Raw genomic sequence first — 16,357 nt, 5'->3', positions numbered from 1 at the left:
GAAGTGTCACCAAATCTATCACTGCAAAATCATGGTATTTTTTAAAAGTTGTCCTTTCACGTTTTATGCACGGAGACTTTTTTCAGTGACCTGGCAGATTACAAACACTTGTGGCAGAGACCTGGAACACATTTTTCATGGGAAAACTGCCTAAATTAATAAACCAGTTTGTTTTGGTTGAGAATAAGGAAAAGCAGGCTGTTTGTTTGATGGAAAGTTGCTAAGGAAATGAATTAGTAGCCATAGATTTTCTAAAAATAAAACACTATTTTTCACTGCAGAAACTCTGCACTTCATACATAAAGGTTCATGTTTAGATCATACATGTCTAAACCTATGATACTTTATATATGTATATGTGTGTGTGTGAATGTATTCTTTATAAAACTCGCAAAGTTTGGAGCACAGGGTGGGAAGAAGGAAGAAATGCACTCCCACCTCTTAGCTGCTTCAATCTTTCAAGAGTGTGAATACAAACAGACTTGCTGACTTCTGACCTTAATCAAGCTCATCTTTCTAAATTATACCTTTTTGCACGTCTTTGCTGTTAAACTTAAAATACTATTATAAATCATTCAAAATCTAAAAGTATAAATTCTGCGTATGCTGAATTATGTACAGCTAAAGTATCAACACAAAGCTAGACAATCCCCAAGATTCTTCATTTTTAGTTTTGGACTGAATGAAATCTAAATTCAGGAACAGCCGCCTTTTCACTGTCAAAAAGAACCTGATTCAACTATGTAACTACATACTACTAATTTCCACATACTGTTAATAGAGAAAACACTTATAAGAGAGTATAAATTTCCATGAATTTATCAAAACTCAATTATTTATTACTGTAGGCACGGACAATCTCAAAACCAATTGCATACTACTTGGTGCCAAATACATTCTACTTTAATGACAGCTGCCAAAACAATGAACATCCTCATCCTGCAAGCTCAAGTATATGATTATCCTAAAACTAAGTTTATGAAAGATCACAGCCAAAAAGGGCTTCAAGGTAGAAAAGGTAGTGTCAGATTTCCTAGAAAATACCTATTGGCCAATTGAAAACACAGCAATTTCACGGAAAAGTAGAGAGTTGGACCAGCTCTGATAAACATAACTGTCCACAAAACTGGCTACATAACATGGCCAGGAACCAACACTGAGCCAGAGTTTGCCAGAGCTGCAGAATCCCTTTTGTTGAACAGGTAGCTTTCCTGGAATGCTGCCACTGAAGTGTTCCATGCTCTCTCTTTTCTACATGTTTCTATTACTTTTCTTGGCTGTATAGATTCACTAGAAACCATACCAAGAAAATAAAGTATGATACCTAAATTTTACCTCTTGTGTATCTGGTTTACAAAAGCACTGGGCAAAATGGATGGCTTTCAAGCTTCGTATTTATAGGGGGAAAAAAGAAACCCTTCTAATATTTCCATACTTGATTTAAATCGAAGATGCCAAACAATCTGCCATTTGCCAAATGATACAAAAAAAATTGTATGAGACATTTTCAAATAGCATGGTTTCATGTATGCATATAGGCCTAAAACATATAAGAAATCCTATTATTAAAGTACTTACAGAAGAACATTCACTTTTCTCTGTTTGATTTCCACATAAAAGCAGACACTTGAATCCCCCTTGACTTTACTTTGTTCTTTTATAAACTGTATAAGAAAACTGAATCCAGATGTCTAAGAGTCTTAAAAAAAAACAGCAGAAAGGATCAAAATGCCTCACGACATCAGTATTTCTGAATGCAATACAATTCATCAAAACCATTTTTATATAATGGCCTGTCATTAAATACTTAATTCAGTGCCAATTGCATAGAACCCTTTTAATTCAAATTGTCTGATTTTTAGTTTTAATAACACTCAAAACAAGATTTTCGTCTAGAAGTGTAGGGTTTGGACTTTTTCCAAGACAACACAACGCCTGTGGGCTGAGATCTCATACACTTCCCAGAACAATAAGCACCCAGATTTGAAAAAAAGTTATAGCAACCGTAATACAAATAGCGTTATACCTATCCCTCTGCAGATTTCAATTGCTATTTAACCATTTAGAACTATTGAGGGTCATTTACACAAATAATAATTTAAGTCTCCTCATGTACACAGTTCCTTCACCTGCTTAGGCTGCTACCACTACAAAAGAATCCCAGTCTCACTGTTCATACTTCTTGTAATTTCTTCAGTTAGACGTAAGCCCAGAAGAATAGAAGCTACAACATGCGCTGACACTAATGCAGTGATGTTCAGCAAGTTCAGAAACAGTAAGCTTGGAAATAAATTTACCCTTTCAAGAAATAATGCAAGAGTTTTGGTTATCTCCTTCACCCTCCAAACTGCACAATATATAAAGGTTATACATGACCTTAAGCCTTCATATGCACAGGAGCTAACCACTGGGGCATCAAGTAATCAGTATATCTTTTTGATACAAGTTTACAGTATTCTGATAATGTTCTAAAGCTGCATTCTCAATGTTCCCATCCTTTTCAGTATTTGTTGTGTTGTAAATGATGCTTTCTTAGGTGGCCATCCACAGGATATCACACCTGGCACTACAAATTATTAACTATTGCAGCACATTACCAAACATCCACAAGACATCCATTATTATGTTAAGAACATAATTAGATAATATTCAGTAAAGATTTGTTACATACATACACCAACACAGGACAAACAGCTGACTGAAGGACTATGGCTGTTTCAGGAATCAGTCCATTTTCTACAGAAATTGCCTATAACACATGTCTTGTTTCTGAAGTGACGGGGAACTAGCTTACTAGAAAAGCAGAGTGTTACTATTGCAGCTATATATAATGTGTAACACCCTCTTTTCATTCCACAAAAACTCCAAAATCTGCAGTTCCATACAAAGATATATTTTGCTCTTAATATTCTAAGAATGCCTCTGGAAATAAGGAAAATGCATACTTACACCAGGTGGTTAGGATTATTTAAAACAACAACATAAGTATCTATTTTGGTATGTTGTGTTTTTTACAGATTATAAATACATAAAACATGTATACACATTCAAGCAAAAAGCAGATAGTAGAAAAAATGCTGCATTGCCAATTGTATGTTTTAAATAAATAAATGATGCTAAACAGATTCTATTCTGTAAGCATAATCTTTTAATATTATGCAGTTCCCTGGATAAGTAACAAGATAAGGTGAGTTTTCACGTGACGTTTTTATGACAATGCTCTCTGTTGTAAAGCATAATAGAAGGGCTGCCTATGCTTACAAAGGCTGAAGTATCTGAAGGATCATAGTTACAATTAAAATTATTATGCTGATTCTTGTAAGTTATACATACGTGTGTCGAAACCTGGACTTCAAAGTAACAAGGTCCAGGGTACTTCACAAATGAAATCAATAGCTGTGGCACAATTTTTCATTTGGGGAAGCCAAGCCACAGAAAGTCTACAGGAATTGCCGAAGGTCACCCAGGACATGCTTTAATAATTCAGCAAATCGAGCGCCACGGTTCCTCGTACCAGATCAACAGCTGACCCTGGCACATAGTCTAGCATGAACTCTCTATACCAGTTCAAATTCCATTTTCAGTTTTCACATTTATAAAATGTTATACCAACCTCATATGGCCAGGCTCATACGGGATCATGTTATCAGCTATTCACCTATTCACCATGAAAACCAATTCTGCGTGCACGCCTATGGGCTACCCTGGCTAATTTGATTATTATCCTGTGCATCTCCATGATCCTGATCCCATTTGCAGCAGAGATGCATCAGTAGAAGGCAGAGCATATATTAATGAACACAAAATCACACCCTTCCCAGAGCGGCTGTCTGAGCCATAGAAGGAGCATGGAACCCTAATTATCATCCCCACGTGCTCCTGTGTACCTGGTGTCACACAGCAGGCCACGAATGCTTTCCGGCACTGCTCTGTTTACAGCCATAGATCCCTAATGCAAACACACTACTAGCCAAAACCCAGTTACCAATCCCCCTTACAACTCGCCCCACACAGCCCCTGACAGCAGGCCTGCGAGACCACCGCCGTAAGGTCACTTCCCTGCCCCTGCAGAGCGGGAGGCTGTGCCTCCGGCGCTTGGGATGAGGGGACTAGGCCAGCCTCCCGCCCCACTGCTTCCTTCCACGCGGTGCTTGTGCAAGACGGCGAGGGGAGGTGACACGCCTGGCTGGGGAAGGGGCTGCGAAAGGAGAGGGGCCATCTTAGGCCGAGAAGCATCGAGAAGATGGCGCCCTCGGAGGTGGGGGTGGGCAAGGGGGCGGGCCGGGGGCGCAGAGCGGGGCTGCGGCAGCGAGGGACGCGCTGGCGGCAGCCGCTCGCCGGTACCTTTCAGGGCCTGGTGCATCCCCCCGATGCCGCTGTAAAGCTCCAGCACCCGCAGCGGCGCCATTCCCCGGCGCCCGGCCCGGCCCTCCCGCCGGTCTCCACGAGCGCCACCCGCCCGTTCCGCCGCTCTTTCGTTCCCTCCTACCCGCCCTCCTCCGTCCTCCTCAGAGCCGTCGGCTCCCGGCCAGCCCCCGCCAGCTGCGCAGCGCGTTAATCTGGCATTGCTAATTGCTCGTTAAACCCCAGAGTGAGCGTAGGCCCAGAGGATGAAGCCACCTGCGGCTTGCGGTCCTGCTGCCCCCTGAGGTGGCCGTGGGGCTGGCTGATGCTGGCCAGCAGCTTTACCATCTGCGCCCTCCTGGGAGTGAGGGATCAGGAGAAGGGCCCACTCCCTGCCATGAATCCCTTTGAGGTCAAGGTCTCCTCCTGGCCAAGGGCTTCTCACAGGAGCGGCAACAAAATCCCCAACCCCACTGCCCTTCCTCAGGCCCTCTGCTGCCACAGGGTGTCCAGCGCCTGCCGGGAAGTGGAGACCAAGCCTGGCTCTTAGCGTCAGGGCAGCAGGGAAGGGCAGGCTGGAGACTGAAGTGAATTTGGGTGGCTTGTGCCCAGCCAGGTCACAGAGAATGGGGACGTGGGGCAGCAAAAGGCTTTTCCCCATGTGGGGGTGTGCATGCTGGACTGCTGTCCACATGGGCAGCAGTTGCGAATGGCGCTAGACAGTTTTATGGGCCTAGGAGTTACGTGATTTCAGCGTGCAGTGATGTTTTGAGAAGTCATTTCAAAGCCTGCACCGCTGGTGGAACAGGAAGGAAGGAAATAACTGATGAAACTGTTCTAATTTGCCCAACACTATGAAATTGCTTTTGTTAAATTGGAAAGGAAAAGGTGACTCAAATGCATTGTTGCCCATGAAAAGTAGTTTGTTTTTAAAACAAATGTTAGATGGATGCATTTACTTATATATATATGACAACCAGGGTAAATATCTTGCATGCTGTTATGTGGGTTACCCACCACACACAAGTAGGCACTCACCTATGCCTCAGTTTGCAGATTTATAATGTAACATGAAGATGAAACATTAAAAAAAAAACAAACCCCACACCCAAAAAAACCCCTACAACCCTGAACATGTTTCTCTAATAATTTCTTGAGTTAGTCATATTTTTGTTTAGCCTTTTAGGAAGCTGTCAAAAATAAGGTGGATTTGAGGAATGTTTATTTTTCCTTAGAAGTTGCCTTGTACAGCCTGTTGTAGTAGCTCCTACCTCTTGCCTTTCAGTGGAGGAAGAATTTTTAGCTGGAACTGGAGGGGGAAAAAAGAGAGAAATCTGCTACCTCTCAATGTGCTTCTCCAGCATATGAGATGCATCAGCTACAGAAAACAGTGGAGTTAGAATCAAAATTTCAAAATAAGAATATTGTTCTTGCCAGCTTTTTCAAAACACTTCTGTCATTCACCTGTGGCTCTTCATCATCAGAGTCTGGGGCTGCTGCTTTGTTTTGTCAGCCAAGGAAGTAAGCAGGTGACTAAAACAAGAAGTCCAAAGTCTACTTCTAGAATTTCTGAAAGGAAGTACAGCAGCCGAGGTACCAGAGGAGAGCTGCGTGCATTGCAACCAGTGGTGAGGCCGGCTGCCTGCACAGGTGGCTGACGGAGAACTGAGAATGGTGGATGAACCACATAGCATAATAAAACTGGGAATGTGCCGGCTGGAGAAAGCAGTCATGGGACAAAGACGGTAAAGGCTCTGAAGAAGAGAGTTCAAGATGATGACGGTGGCTACAAAGAGCAAGGTTGTTATCAGCTAAGAAGACACACTTCAGTAGTACCTCTTCAACATACAGATGCAAGGTGAAGGTAATGAAAAAGGCAGCTTTAGACTGCTGAAATCAGTAAAGCTGATGAATGAGTTTGGGCTCCTTGTATTACTCTTTCAGCAACCTGTACATCACAGCAATGCTAGGTACTGTGATGAGTGAGAGCTATAGGCAGCCAGGAACGGTTCACTTATTTGGAACTGCCCAGTACCTGGAGAAATTAAAGCTATAGAGGAGCAATATTTCCTTATATCAGACAAGGAGACATAGCTGAGCCCTGGTTTTCCCTCTCTATTCCCTGATTCCAAGATATTCTTGACATTCACACATGGGAAAGGTGGAGTCTGGTGGAGAAAGCAGCAGAGATGTCTTTGCTTACTGGTGGCAGTAGAACATTCCCTGCTCAGGGGAAATCCTCCACCTACCTCCTCCACCAGGCATCCTCTGTGCAGTAAACTGGAGATTCTGATCAACACACCTCTGCTCTGGTGACAAAGAAATTCCGAAACGAGGTTGGGATTTTATTGGCTGCTTCTTGCAAAGAATGGGAAACACCAAAATTTCCCTAGTGCTCGTTTTTAAACAACTGCCAGTAGTCAGTTTTATAATTCTGTGTCTGAGTCTGCCCTAACCTGGTTCTCGTTATTAATTGACAGCTGTGAAAAGGACCAAAATGAAAACAGGGAATCTGGAAACAATTAGTTTTAGTGCTCTTCCCTTTGTAAAAGTAAAGTCAGCATAATAATAACCTTGAGTTTTGGATCAGATCTTACATAACAGTATTTAAGGTATGCTGCTTGTTTTAGAGACTGAGGCAATGGCTGAGAAGTGCCAAGATCCGTGGCCACTCATGCCTTCTTACGAAAAAGCTGAATGATTCCGCAGAGAGGATAAGCCCTGTGAAAGCAATTGTTCATACTTCACTCAGAAAATCTTGCTAACACATGCTGCCGCTGCCATGGGGCAGGCTAAACGGTTGCTTACTCTTGATCTTGTGACCCCAAAGCTTACTGAAATTTGGATATTATGACAGCTCCTTCTTTCTCCACTTCGGCCATATAGGATTTCTGTAAATCTCAATGAACATTTCATTTGATAAACAGCAGAGATTAATAACAGAGTTGAAGGCCAATGCCTACCTCTGGACTCTTGATATTTTTTAGGGCAAGTGTATGGGCTGTTTCATAGATCAGTTATGACTCAACAATATAACCGGCTTTAAATAGCAATTGATAGACTTTTCTGAAAAGATGTTTGTTTATTCTAAATGAGTGATCTATAGAACTATGATAATGCATCAATGAAGCAGCTGTTTTCTTGACTATAGTGTATTTATACTAAAATATATTTTAAGCAAACTGATCATTTAATGACTTTTTTAAAGCCGTTGACATAAGCATGAGATATCAGCATTTTCATTTATACAGCTTTTGAAAACTCCTGCCTCCTAGCAACTAGCAGCATTTCCTCAATGTAGAAGTTTCCGAAGTTTGCCCACATCTCTGATGAGTGCAACGATACAGGTAATCATGCTAAATCTGAAACTGTGGCCCTGGTAACCAATAAACACATGCAGTGAAACAGCTACATGTGGTAAGAGGAACATGCAAACGAAACCACTGCAATATCTTCCCTTCTTAAAATGCTTTAGAATTGTTAAAAACGTCACAAGTATCAATGCTGCCAAAAAACATCATAGAAACATGCAAAAACCACTGTGTTAAGGATTCTGCATTGTACTTGGCAACTGAAAGGTAAAATTACAGACTATTCCTGGACCGTGTACTGTTAACCTCAAAGCGAGAAGAAAAGATTTTCACTGTTGTGTTTTTGTAATTCACACCAGCAACAAATGCACACAACAAACACACACAAAACATTTTATAGGCATCTCAAGCCTTCTGCAGTTACACATAACTCTTCTCCCTGCCCTCCCTTCCGCAGCAGGGCAGAGAGTAATAGCCCAGCAACGCCTCTGCCTGCACCCAGCTGTGAGCAGAAGTTGGCCAGTCTGCAGCACATCACAACACTTTTTTGATGCCACAATACTGCAGCAGTATAAATTGCTTCAAGTTTCCTCTGAATGTAATCCCTCAACGTAAGGCTCCATAATGGAAGCTATTAGTCCTGTAGCTGTGACATGTTTGTGAGTATTTTCTTCATATTCAAAAAATGGAGGGAAAGCAAGAAAAATCTCATTCTGCTGATAGACCAAATATTTAAAAGTGCATTCCCAGTGATCAGCCAAAACTTCAATACAGATAAACATTAACGTTGACGGATGAACAACAAACGCTTCTTGTGTCTGAATGTCCAGTATAACCTACTAAATACCTAAATGAGGATCAGGAAGAGTATACAGGCATCTCAGCTGTCTAGAAAAGAAGCTCATGTTCTGGGTCAGAAATCACTGGCTAGGAAAGAATGTGAGGCATGTCATACTCTTGCAATGCAATCACTGAATTGAAAAAAAATCACTGAGTGTGTCTAGCATAAATTTGTTTCCATAACTATTGGCCCAGTAGGTTACTAAGAAAACTGAAAGCCTTTTGCAGTTTATTGAAATTGATCTGTGCTGGATGTAATGTTTCAGGAGGGAATTTATCAGACTTGGTTTCTGCTGAAGTGATGCTCAGTAAAGGTAACTCAGCCACAGACATGGTGTTTCTGGGAAGCATGCTGGGCCGTGCCAGTATGACTAACGAAGTCTGTGATTTTCATTTATAATGCCACGCATCTGCAAGACTAGAAATGAAACCCACATCAAACCAGGTTTCTTAGCCTCTCCCAACGCATTTCTAAGAACTCTATACAGGGGAAATTTATGTGGCTGAAATTATTTGGAAGAGTCACCAGACACAAACATTTTTAGCCTTTATCTTTTCAAATATATCAATCTCTCCATTTCAGGATTTTATTTTCAGGTTCTGGAGCTATGCATGTACTCTGTAGGGAATAAGGAATAAAAAGACATTGCCTCCCTAATTAAATCTTTACTTTTCTGGTTTAAATAAATGTAAATCTAAATAAATCTGGTCTGTTTGTTATGTTTGGCCTGCAGTGGTCACCCTGGCTGGATGAGAGGCATATGTTTACATAATGTTATTGACTTTCTTGTTGTACTTACACATTCCAGTGCTTGACCAAAAAAAAAAGGCTAGTAACCAAAAAAAAGCCACCTTTGCTGGACTGAACAAAACAGACTCTGAGCTCTGTAAGGCACACTACAGTCAGCCAAAAGATTGCTGCTGCAATGAATGTGTTTTGAATCAGACCCTTGAAGGGTCACAGGAAACGGCTGACAGCAGGCACAGAGCCAGGCAATGTTAAAGGGGAGATCAGTTCAAGCTGCTCCAGCAGGATGAGGTAATGGTGTGGGAGATCCCAGCTCACTTATAGGGGCAGGAGGAAACGGTAGGGTGCCTGCTGCTCCCTTGGGGGGAGGGAGGATGAGGGAAAGGAGAAAGAGTGCAGATGGTGAGCTTGGGTGTGCCTCTTACCTTTTTGCTTAAGGCAGGAACTTTCATCTCTGGTCTATAGTGCGCAAACTGAGAGAGACTTGTAGCTGTATGCTGGTGTTGGTCATGCCTTTTGCTCACAAGGCCATCTAGTATCCCCTAAAGCTTTTGTATACCACATACTGGTCTTTTAAGGAGTTCAGCCCCTGCCCAAACTTTGTTTTTTCTTTCAGTCCCACGTAATGAGTTTTATCTTTGACTGTCAGCACAGGAAAAGGCATCTTTTACGCTGATCACCGTGGTGGTAGTGTTTCAGTGGTAGGGTGTTTCCTTCAGAGAGAAAGAAAATCTGTAATGCAGCCACAGCAGAGCTGTAACTGTGGACTTACTGAATTATCTTGAAATTAGATAAACCACAACTGCACACAGTAAGTAAATCTCTAAAAAGTCTGCCTAAGAAGCTAAGCACTTGATGCCTAGGCAGCACAGAGGTGTCTTCCACCCTGGCTATATTGCTGGCACTTTGAAAATTAGTTACTTTAAGGCTAATTTAAAGCTATTTGATATGGCTTATGAACTGCAGTTACAGAAGTGATTGCATTGTAAATATTCTCTTTCTCACTTTGGATGTGTCTACAGATGTCTACAATATACTAAAGCTTAGTGGCTGGGAAAACAGCCTATAGAAAAGCACAGGTTTGAAGAAGTGAGATTTTTAAGGATAAACTGAAATGAAGGATAAGTTGAAAAGTTATTCTGCAAAAAAATCCCAGCTAACATATAAAAGTGTCTTTTTTGGCTTCCAGGTCTTTTGGGGTCACTTCCCCCAATTATGTATTGCCTCACCTAAGAAAAAAAAGCTTTGGGTTCTCCTGAAGTTGAAACAAACCCTTTTTTGGAAAAGGGCTATGAATTTAAAACTTTATTTTTGGTGAGACACTCTGGAGGGAGAATGCCCAATAAGCCTAACCTAAATGGGTCAAGAAAGCCTAAAATAGTTCTTTCTGAAGAAGAGAAATCTTGAAGAAATCTTCTTGCACAAGACACATGCCAGTATGGACTGGCAGTGTCAATATTCAGCTGTAGGGAGTTGGGTTGATTTAAGACTCCAGCAAACATCTTTCACATAATTCATAAGAGAAATACAATGGGAAATAGTTAGAATTGTCTATCAGGAACCCTGCATGTCAGATGAGGTCCCTGAGGATGACTTCATTGCATTTACAGTGCCAAATCAGACGTAGCACTCATCTCCTATGGTATAGGACACAGTATTTCAAAACCTAACAGAATTAAACTCAAGTAACTAATTAACCTATGCTATGCATAATTCCCATTGTCATTACCAGTCCAGGCGTCATGTATTTTGTAGTACAATAGTATTATGTCCTTCATCTGCAGGGTATATCTCAAGATTCCTCTTGATACCACAGAAGTTGACACGAAGTTGAGTGGGGAAGCAGACACTCCAGAAGGGAGAGCTGCTCTGCAGGAAGATCTGGATAGGCTGGAAGAGTAGGCCAGCAAGAACCTTATGAAGTTCAACAAGGAAAAGTGTAAGATGATGCAGCTGGGAAAACATAATCCAGGAGTGCAGCACAGGCTGGGATCCACCTGGCTGGAGAGCAGCTCTGTGGAAAGGGACATGGGGGTCCTGGTGGACAGGAAGCTCAACATGAGCGAACAGTGGCTGCTGCGGCCAAGAAGGCCAACAGGATGCTGGGTTGCATAAAAAAGGGTATCGCCAGCAGAGATAAAGAAGTCATTATCCCGCTCTACTCAGTGCTTGTCAGGCCACACCTGGAGTACTGTGTACAGTTCTGGTCCCCGCTATACAAAAAGGATGTGGACAGGCTGGAAGGGGTCCAGAGAAGGGCCACCAAGATGATCAAAGGACTGGGAAGCCTGCCATATGAGGGTAGGCTGGGAGAACTGGGTTTGTTCAGCCTTGAGAAAAGGAGGCTTAGAGGGCATCTCATCACCGTGTACCAGTACTTAAGGGGTAGCTACAAAGGAGATGGAGACTTCCTTTTTACACGGAGTCACATGGAGAGGACAAGGAGGAATGGACACAAATTGCTCTTGGGGAGATTCTGATTGGACACCAGAGGGAAATTTTTCGCAGTGAGGACAGTCAACCATTGGAATAATCTCCCCAGGGAAGTGATTGACTCGGCCACGTTGGATACCTTCAAGATTTGTCTGGACAGGGTGCTGGGCCATCTTGTTTAGAGTCTGCTCTTCCTAGAAAGGTTGGACTAGATGATTCCTGAGGTCCCTTCCAACCTGGGATTCTGTGATTCTGTGATTCTGTGAAGTTGATTATTTTTGGAATACAACTGCAGGACAATGGCATTATTACCATACTCAGGGTAAAACATTCCTCTGTCTTTGAAAGATCCTGACATCTGTCCTGCATGTTGCTTCATCCTGGTGTGTTTTGGACTGACATGGTAGGCTTGGTAACTTCCATGTCATGGAGTCTACAGGAAATGCCTGACCCATGCCAGACAAACAGCCACAGACATTGATAAAAGTCTAAGAGTCAGCAAAACTAAAGCAATTGCAAAACTCCTAAATAGTTGCTAGGTCCTTTATCCTGTCATCCTACACAAGCTCTCTCCCACCTAATGACCACATGCAAGACCAAATTGTCAAGGAAAATTTCAGGTAGAGTAAATTTGTCTTTGTAGTGGGAGCAGGACACCCTTCCACCTAAAAAAAGTAGGGACTCCTCTACTCTTCCAGATATTTGCTCTCTTCCTTCTCCAGCCATATGCACCATCTGCTCTACACAGATTTAATAAATTTTCCACTCCACTCCCTGTTGCCTAAAATACTTTATGCATACTGTCACCTTAAATCTGGATCATCTTCCCTCCTCAATCCCAGCTAGACAGAGTATATCTATGCTTGAAAATTAGGCACAGAGCTGGTGTGTAAAAACATCTCATCTTCTTAAAAACTCTGTCTTTTCGGATCTGGGGTGTGTGCACCACTGCCTCTTCCCTTTGTAAGGAGCCAACTAGTCCCAGAATGGCTAACACAATGTACGCACAGTTTATGAGTCTCATTGGAACCAAGGATTTGGCACAAGAACTTGGACTGAGGAATCCACTAAAAACTTGGCCCTCGAGGAGCTAGTACTATTCTGCTTGTCCTGGGCATCTCAAAGGAAGAATGGAACAATTGCTGCATGCAATTAACGATTCCATTGCTGTGTCCTGCCTCTTCCTCAGAAAGAACATCATCATTTCCTGGTGTATCATGACAAGAAAACATTATGCTATTTATGCTTTGTGTAAGTGATGGAACTGGAGGGAGAGAAGAATGAAATCACTCCTCAGATTTAATTGTTTTTTGGCTAGAGGAGCTCTTTAAGCAGTTTGCTTTGAAAAAGCTTGGCCAGAAAGGAGTAGTAAATGTCTAACTGACAGGGTTCATTAATGACGTACTAGAATCGCTTCTTTTAGCTTTTTCCAAAAGAGAGAATGGATGGATGACTCATCTTTGAAAAGGTTTGCAATCTCAAAATTTAAAACAGCGATCCCAGACAGATTATTGTTATGGCTTCCCATTGTAATGTGACAACTGAATGTTCATCCACACTGTTGACTTTTACCTGTGCCAACAGTTTACTGCAGGGATAGCAACTGAGCACTGTTCTGGATAGGAAGGACAAGACAGCGAAGTCGGCAATGTGGCAAAGGACAGAAAGAAGGCCTGCACATTATACAACATTTTACATAGATCATACAGAAAGCTTGGGGTTGCTATAAATTAAAATCCTTTATCTGATATTTAAGTTAAGTGGTCTTTATAAAGTGCACATCATGATCCTTGAACAGTTGCTTGATCTTTGGCAAAACACAAACTTAATGAAACGAGCGCAGATAGCTAAAATTTCAAATTGTTTTGGGGCACCCAAATCAAGACTGAGGAACTTTGTGTATTCTGGAAATCAGTTCTGCTGAAAGAGTTTCAGGTTGAGCACTGAGCCTCAAACCATGCCAAACCCCTTGTCATTTTGGAAAACCTTGCCCTTTATGTTCCAGTCATTGCAAAACCTATTGCTGACATTCAGCAGTCGGTGCTATTGCTATTAAGTGAAGTGAGACAGATGGAGAGTAGAGGTTGTCACCCTTTTTCTTTTGTTTAAGGGATGGATTAAATAAATGGCTATCCCTATGATAGAGCTGAAAAACTTCTCTTTCTCTTCTCTGTGTTGCTAGAACTGTGCAGGGTGTTTGAGACAACCATGGGACTCAGGGCAGAGGGCTGTAGTGGCTTTGAAGATGAGTACCTGATTTGGTACAGGTACATCCTATTTTAATACAGAAAACATCCTATTCTAGCAATTAGAAACCACAGCAGAGGGGAACTTTATGCACGACAAAATAATTTTTGGAAATGTAAGTCATGCGACTGGGTGGCATGAGTTGTGTTCAAAACACTTCCCTAGTGATGAAAGCCCTGCCAGTTTCATATAGTTCATTTTACGTTAAAATAAAATAATGCAGAGAGGCTTGGTTAGGTTTTAGTATAGAGCCTAGTCATTTCCTTGAAAAAATCAGCAGCTAGTCACACCAGTTTGATATGCTGTGCAACAGTGGCAACGACTGTAGGCAGCATAATTTTAAAAAGTAATTTCATAAAAGAATTTCCCAGTTTCTTTCTTAAAATCATAATTAGTCAAGGAAGTTTCTCACAAGGGGAGACTTCCATGCCTGGGTATTTAGACGTTCTGCAGCACAGTGATATTCAAAAACCCAAGTCAGCTTCTCTGAGGCAGTGTGTAAGGTGACAGATTCTCTGGGTTCAAAAAAGTTATCTCTTCCCTGTATGCACTGGCCTTTCTTGGAGGCTCCTTATTAGACTTAGCTCCCAGCTAAAGGGAGGGACTGCCCTAGCTGAAGATTTGCAGCCAGAATCCATTTTTTGGAAACAGGAACCTTTCTGTTTTCAAAACCATAGCAGTTTTAGTTTTTTCAGACCATGGCTGAAGGAGGAAGTGCTCTTTCAGACTAAAAGTTACAGCACTCACTCAAGCGAGAGGCCACAGCACTTGCTGTGGCTGAGCATTCTGGAGAGTCCCTGTTCAGTTTGCTGTGGGTCGCTAAGGGTCTTTCATATCCTCCTGTTAAAGCCGGTCCTTTTTTCCTGGAGGTTGTTCAATATTCATGGAGCAGGGGAAGTGTGAAGGAATGCCTCTACAGCCCCATGCATGCCAGGGCTTATGGTTGCTGTATGGTTCAGAAAACAAAAGTGACTGCATTTGCATAGCAGGATGTTTTTCCTGGATATTTAATATTTATGGTTCATTTTATACCTTGTGGAAGCAGAAACTTTACTAAAAGTGCACAGATCTGATTAATGAAAGTATTCACAGCTGTTTAGTCAAGGTCGATAATAATTGGAAAGCACATTCAATATTTGGAACAAATTCCCTAGTTTCTTACTGTTTAAATAAAATGGCAAATCAAAAAAATGTGAATGCCATTCTTTCCAGTGATGTTTTCAGACCGACAGGTGTATGTACAAGAAAGTCAGGAAATTCTGACAGTTATGAGGACTTTTTCATTTTTAGCATAACAGATTTTCAGTATAAAGTCGTTCGGGCATCTGTACCCTCTCCCTGTGCACACCCATTTTCCCTGTTAATGAAAGTTACACAACAATCCAATATTTTTTGCTGCGCTTCTAGGGCTTGATTCCATACTTCATTCTTGGCAGTGAACCAATACACCAGTTCTCTGGCAAAAAGCCAAAAAATGCCAAAATAAATTTTGCCGTGTGAACTGAAAGGCTCATGATAAAAATGCCTATTTCTTTTTTAAAGATTTCCATTGACTTACCTCTGATCTACCTCTGTAGAGGTAAGCGACATCGCAGGCTGAGCAGGCAGCTGCCTGGTTGCATACTGGAATTGCAAACGAAGGCATCGCAGGAAAGAACCCAGATGACAATTAATAGTTTATGAATAATCCCCAGCATGGTATTTAGTGATGCTATTAGCTGTCTGTCCTTCATGTAAGAAGTGTTCAAGACCATGACCAGCCATGGTCTCTGAATGTCCCATTGCATATTCCCTAAAATTAGGCTCATTACTGTGGTTTAATTTTAATACAAAGAAATACACTGTCCATTATCTTTATGGCTACACTGATACAGAGTCTTTCCTGACAAGTACTGTGGAGCTCTTTTCGCATTTCAAGAGAACAGTTCTTGTTCCCCTGTGGGGTTTTGGATGCAAGTATGTGTTAAATTTATTACAGCCTTACAAGAGACTCAGAGCTTCCTCCATTTATGCATCTGTGTAAGTGCCAACCAGCAAAAGGCACTTAAAGGTTTATTGTAAATCTGACAACTGACAATATCCGAACACTTCTAGGAAAATTTCATAGTAAGAAACAGCAATGAGGCAGGTGGCCAAGAGTACATATGGCAGTGGTGGCATAAACATATGGAAATTACCCTTGAAACGTGGCGGAGGGAGTCATATTTATTTACTAAAACAAACACCACCTTGGATTTTAGGGGCAAAGCAGTTTCTGAATGAAGGATGAGTGTTGCATGTGTGTGCCATTAAAGGTTTTGTGGAGTATAAATACGTTGCGCTCTGTTAGGAAGAACAGATTGGGCACAGCGCACCTTTAAAAAACCAACAATCTGCTAAAATTATCAGTACTCTGAGTAAAGCATCTTTAATCTGTGAGGCTGTTGGTTATGTG

General features: G+C 41.7%; 1 protein-coding gene across 7 annotated transcripts in view; it reads right to left on the bottom strand.

The window, feature by feature from the left end:
- TRDMT1 (tRNA aspartic acid methyltransferase 1) overlaps window positions 1–16,357 on the bottom strand; it is a 77,981-nt gene that overhangs the window by 27,776 nt on the left and 33,848 nt on the right. Inside the window, exon 1 of one of the 7 annotated variants that reach the window (XM_075082726.1) lies at window positions 4,621–4,793. The exons of 1 other annotated variant lie outside the window; for it this stretch is intronic. Coding sequence is in view for 1 of the 6 variants with exons in the window: in XM_075082718.1 (XP_074938819.1) it covers window positions 4,345–4,408 (64 nt within the window). In the remaining 5 variants the exon portion in view is untranslated. Of the gene's footprint in view, window positions 1–3,613; window positions 4,125–4,344; window positions 4,511–4,620; window positions 4,794–16,357 lie in introns of those variants that run through there. 5 more of the 7 variants (XM_075082723.1, XM_075082718.1, XM_075082719.1 and 2 more) reach the window with 5 other exon arrangements.

The sequence above is a fragment of the Phalacrocorax aristotelis genome, chromosome 2 (genome assembly GCF_949628215.1).
Source record: "Phalacrocorax aristotelis chromosome 2, bGulAri2.1, whole genome shotgun sequence".
NCBI lineage: Eukaryota > Metazoa > Chordata > Aves > Suliformes > Phalacrocoracidae > Phalacrocorax > Phalacrocorax aristotelis.
This window is presented reverse-complemented; position numbering and strand designations above follow the sequence as displayed.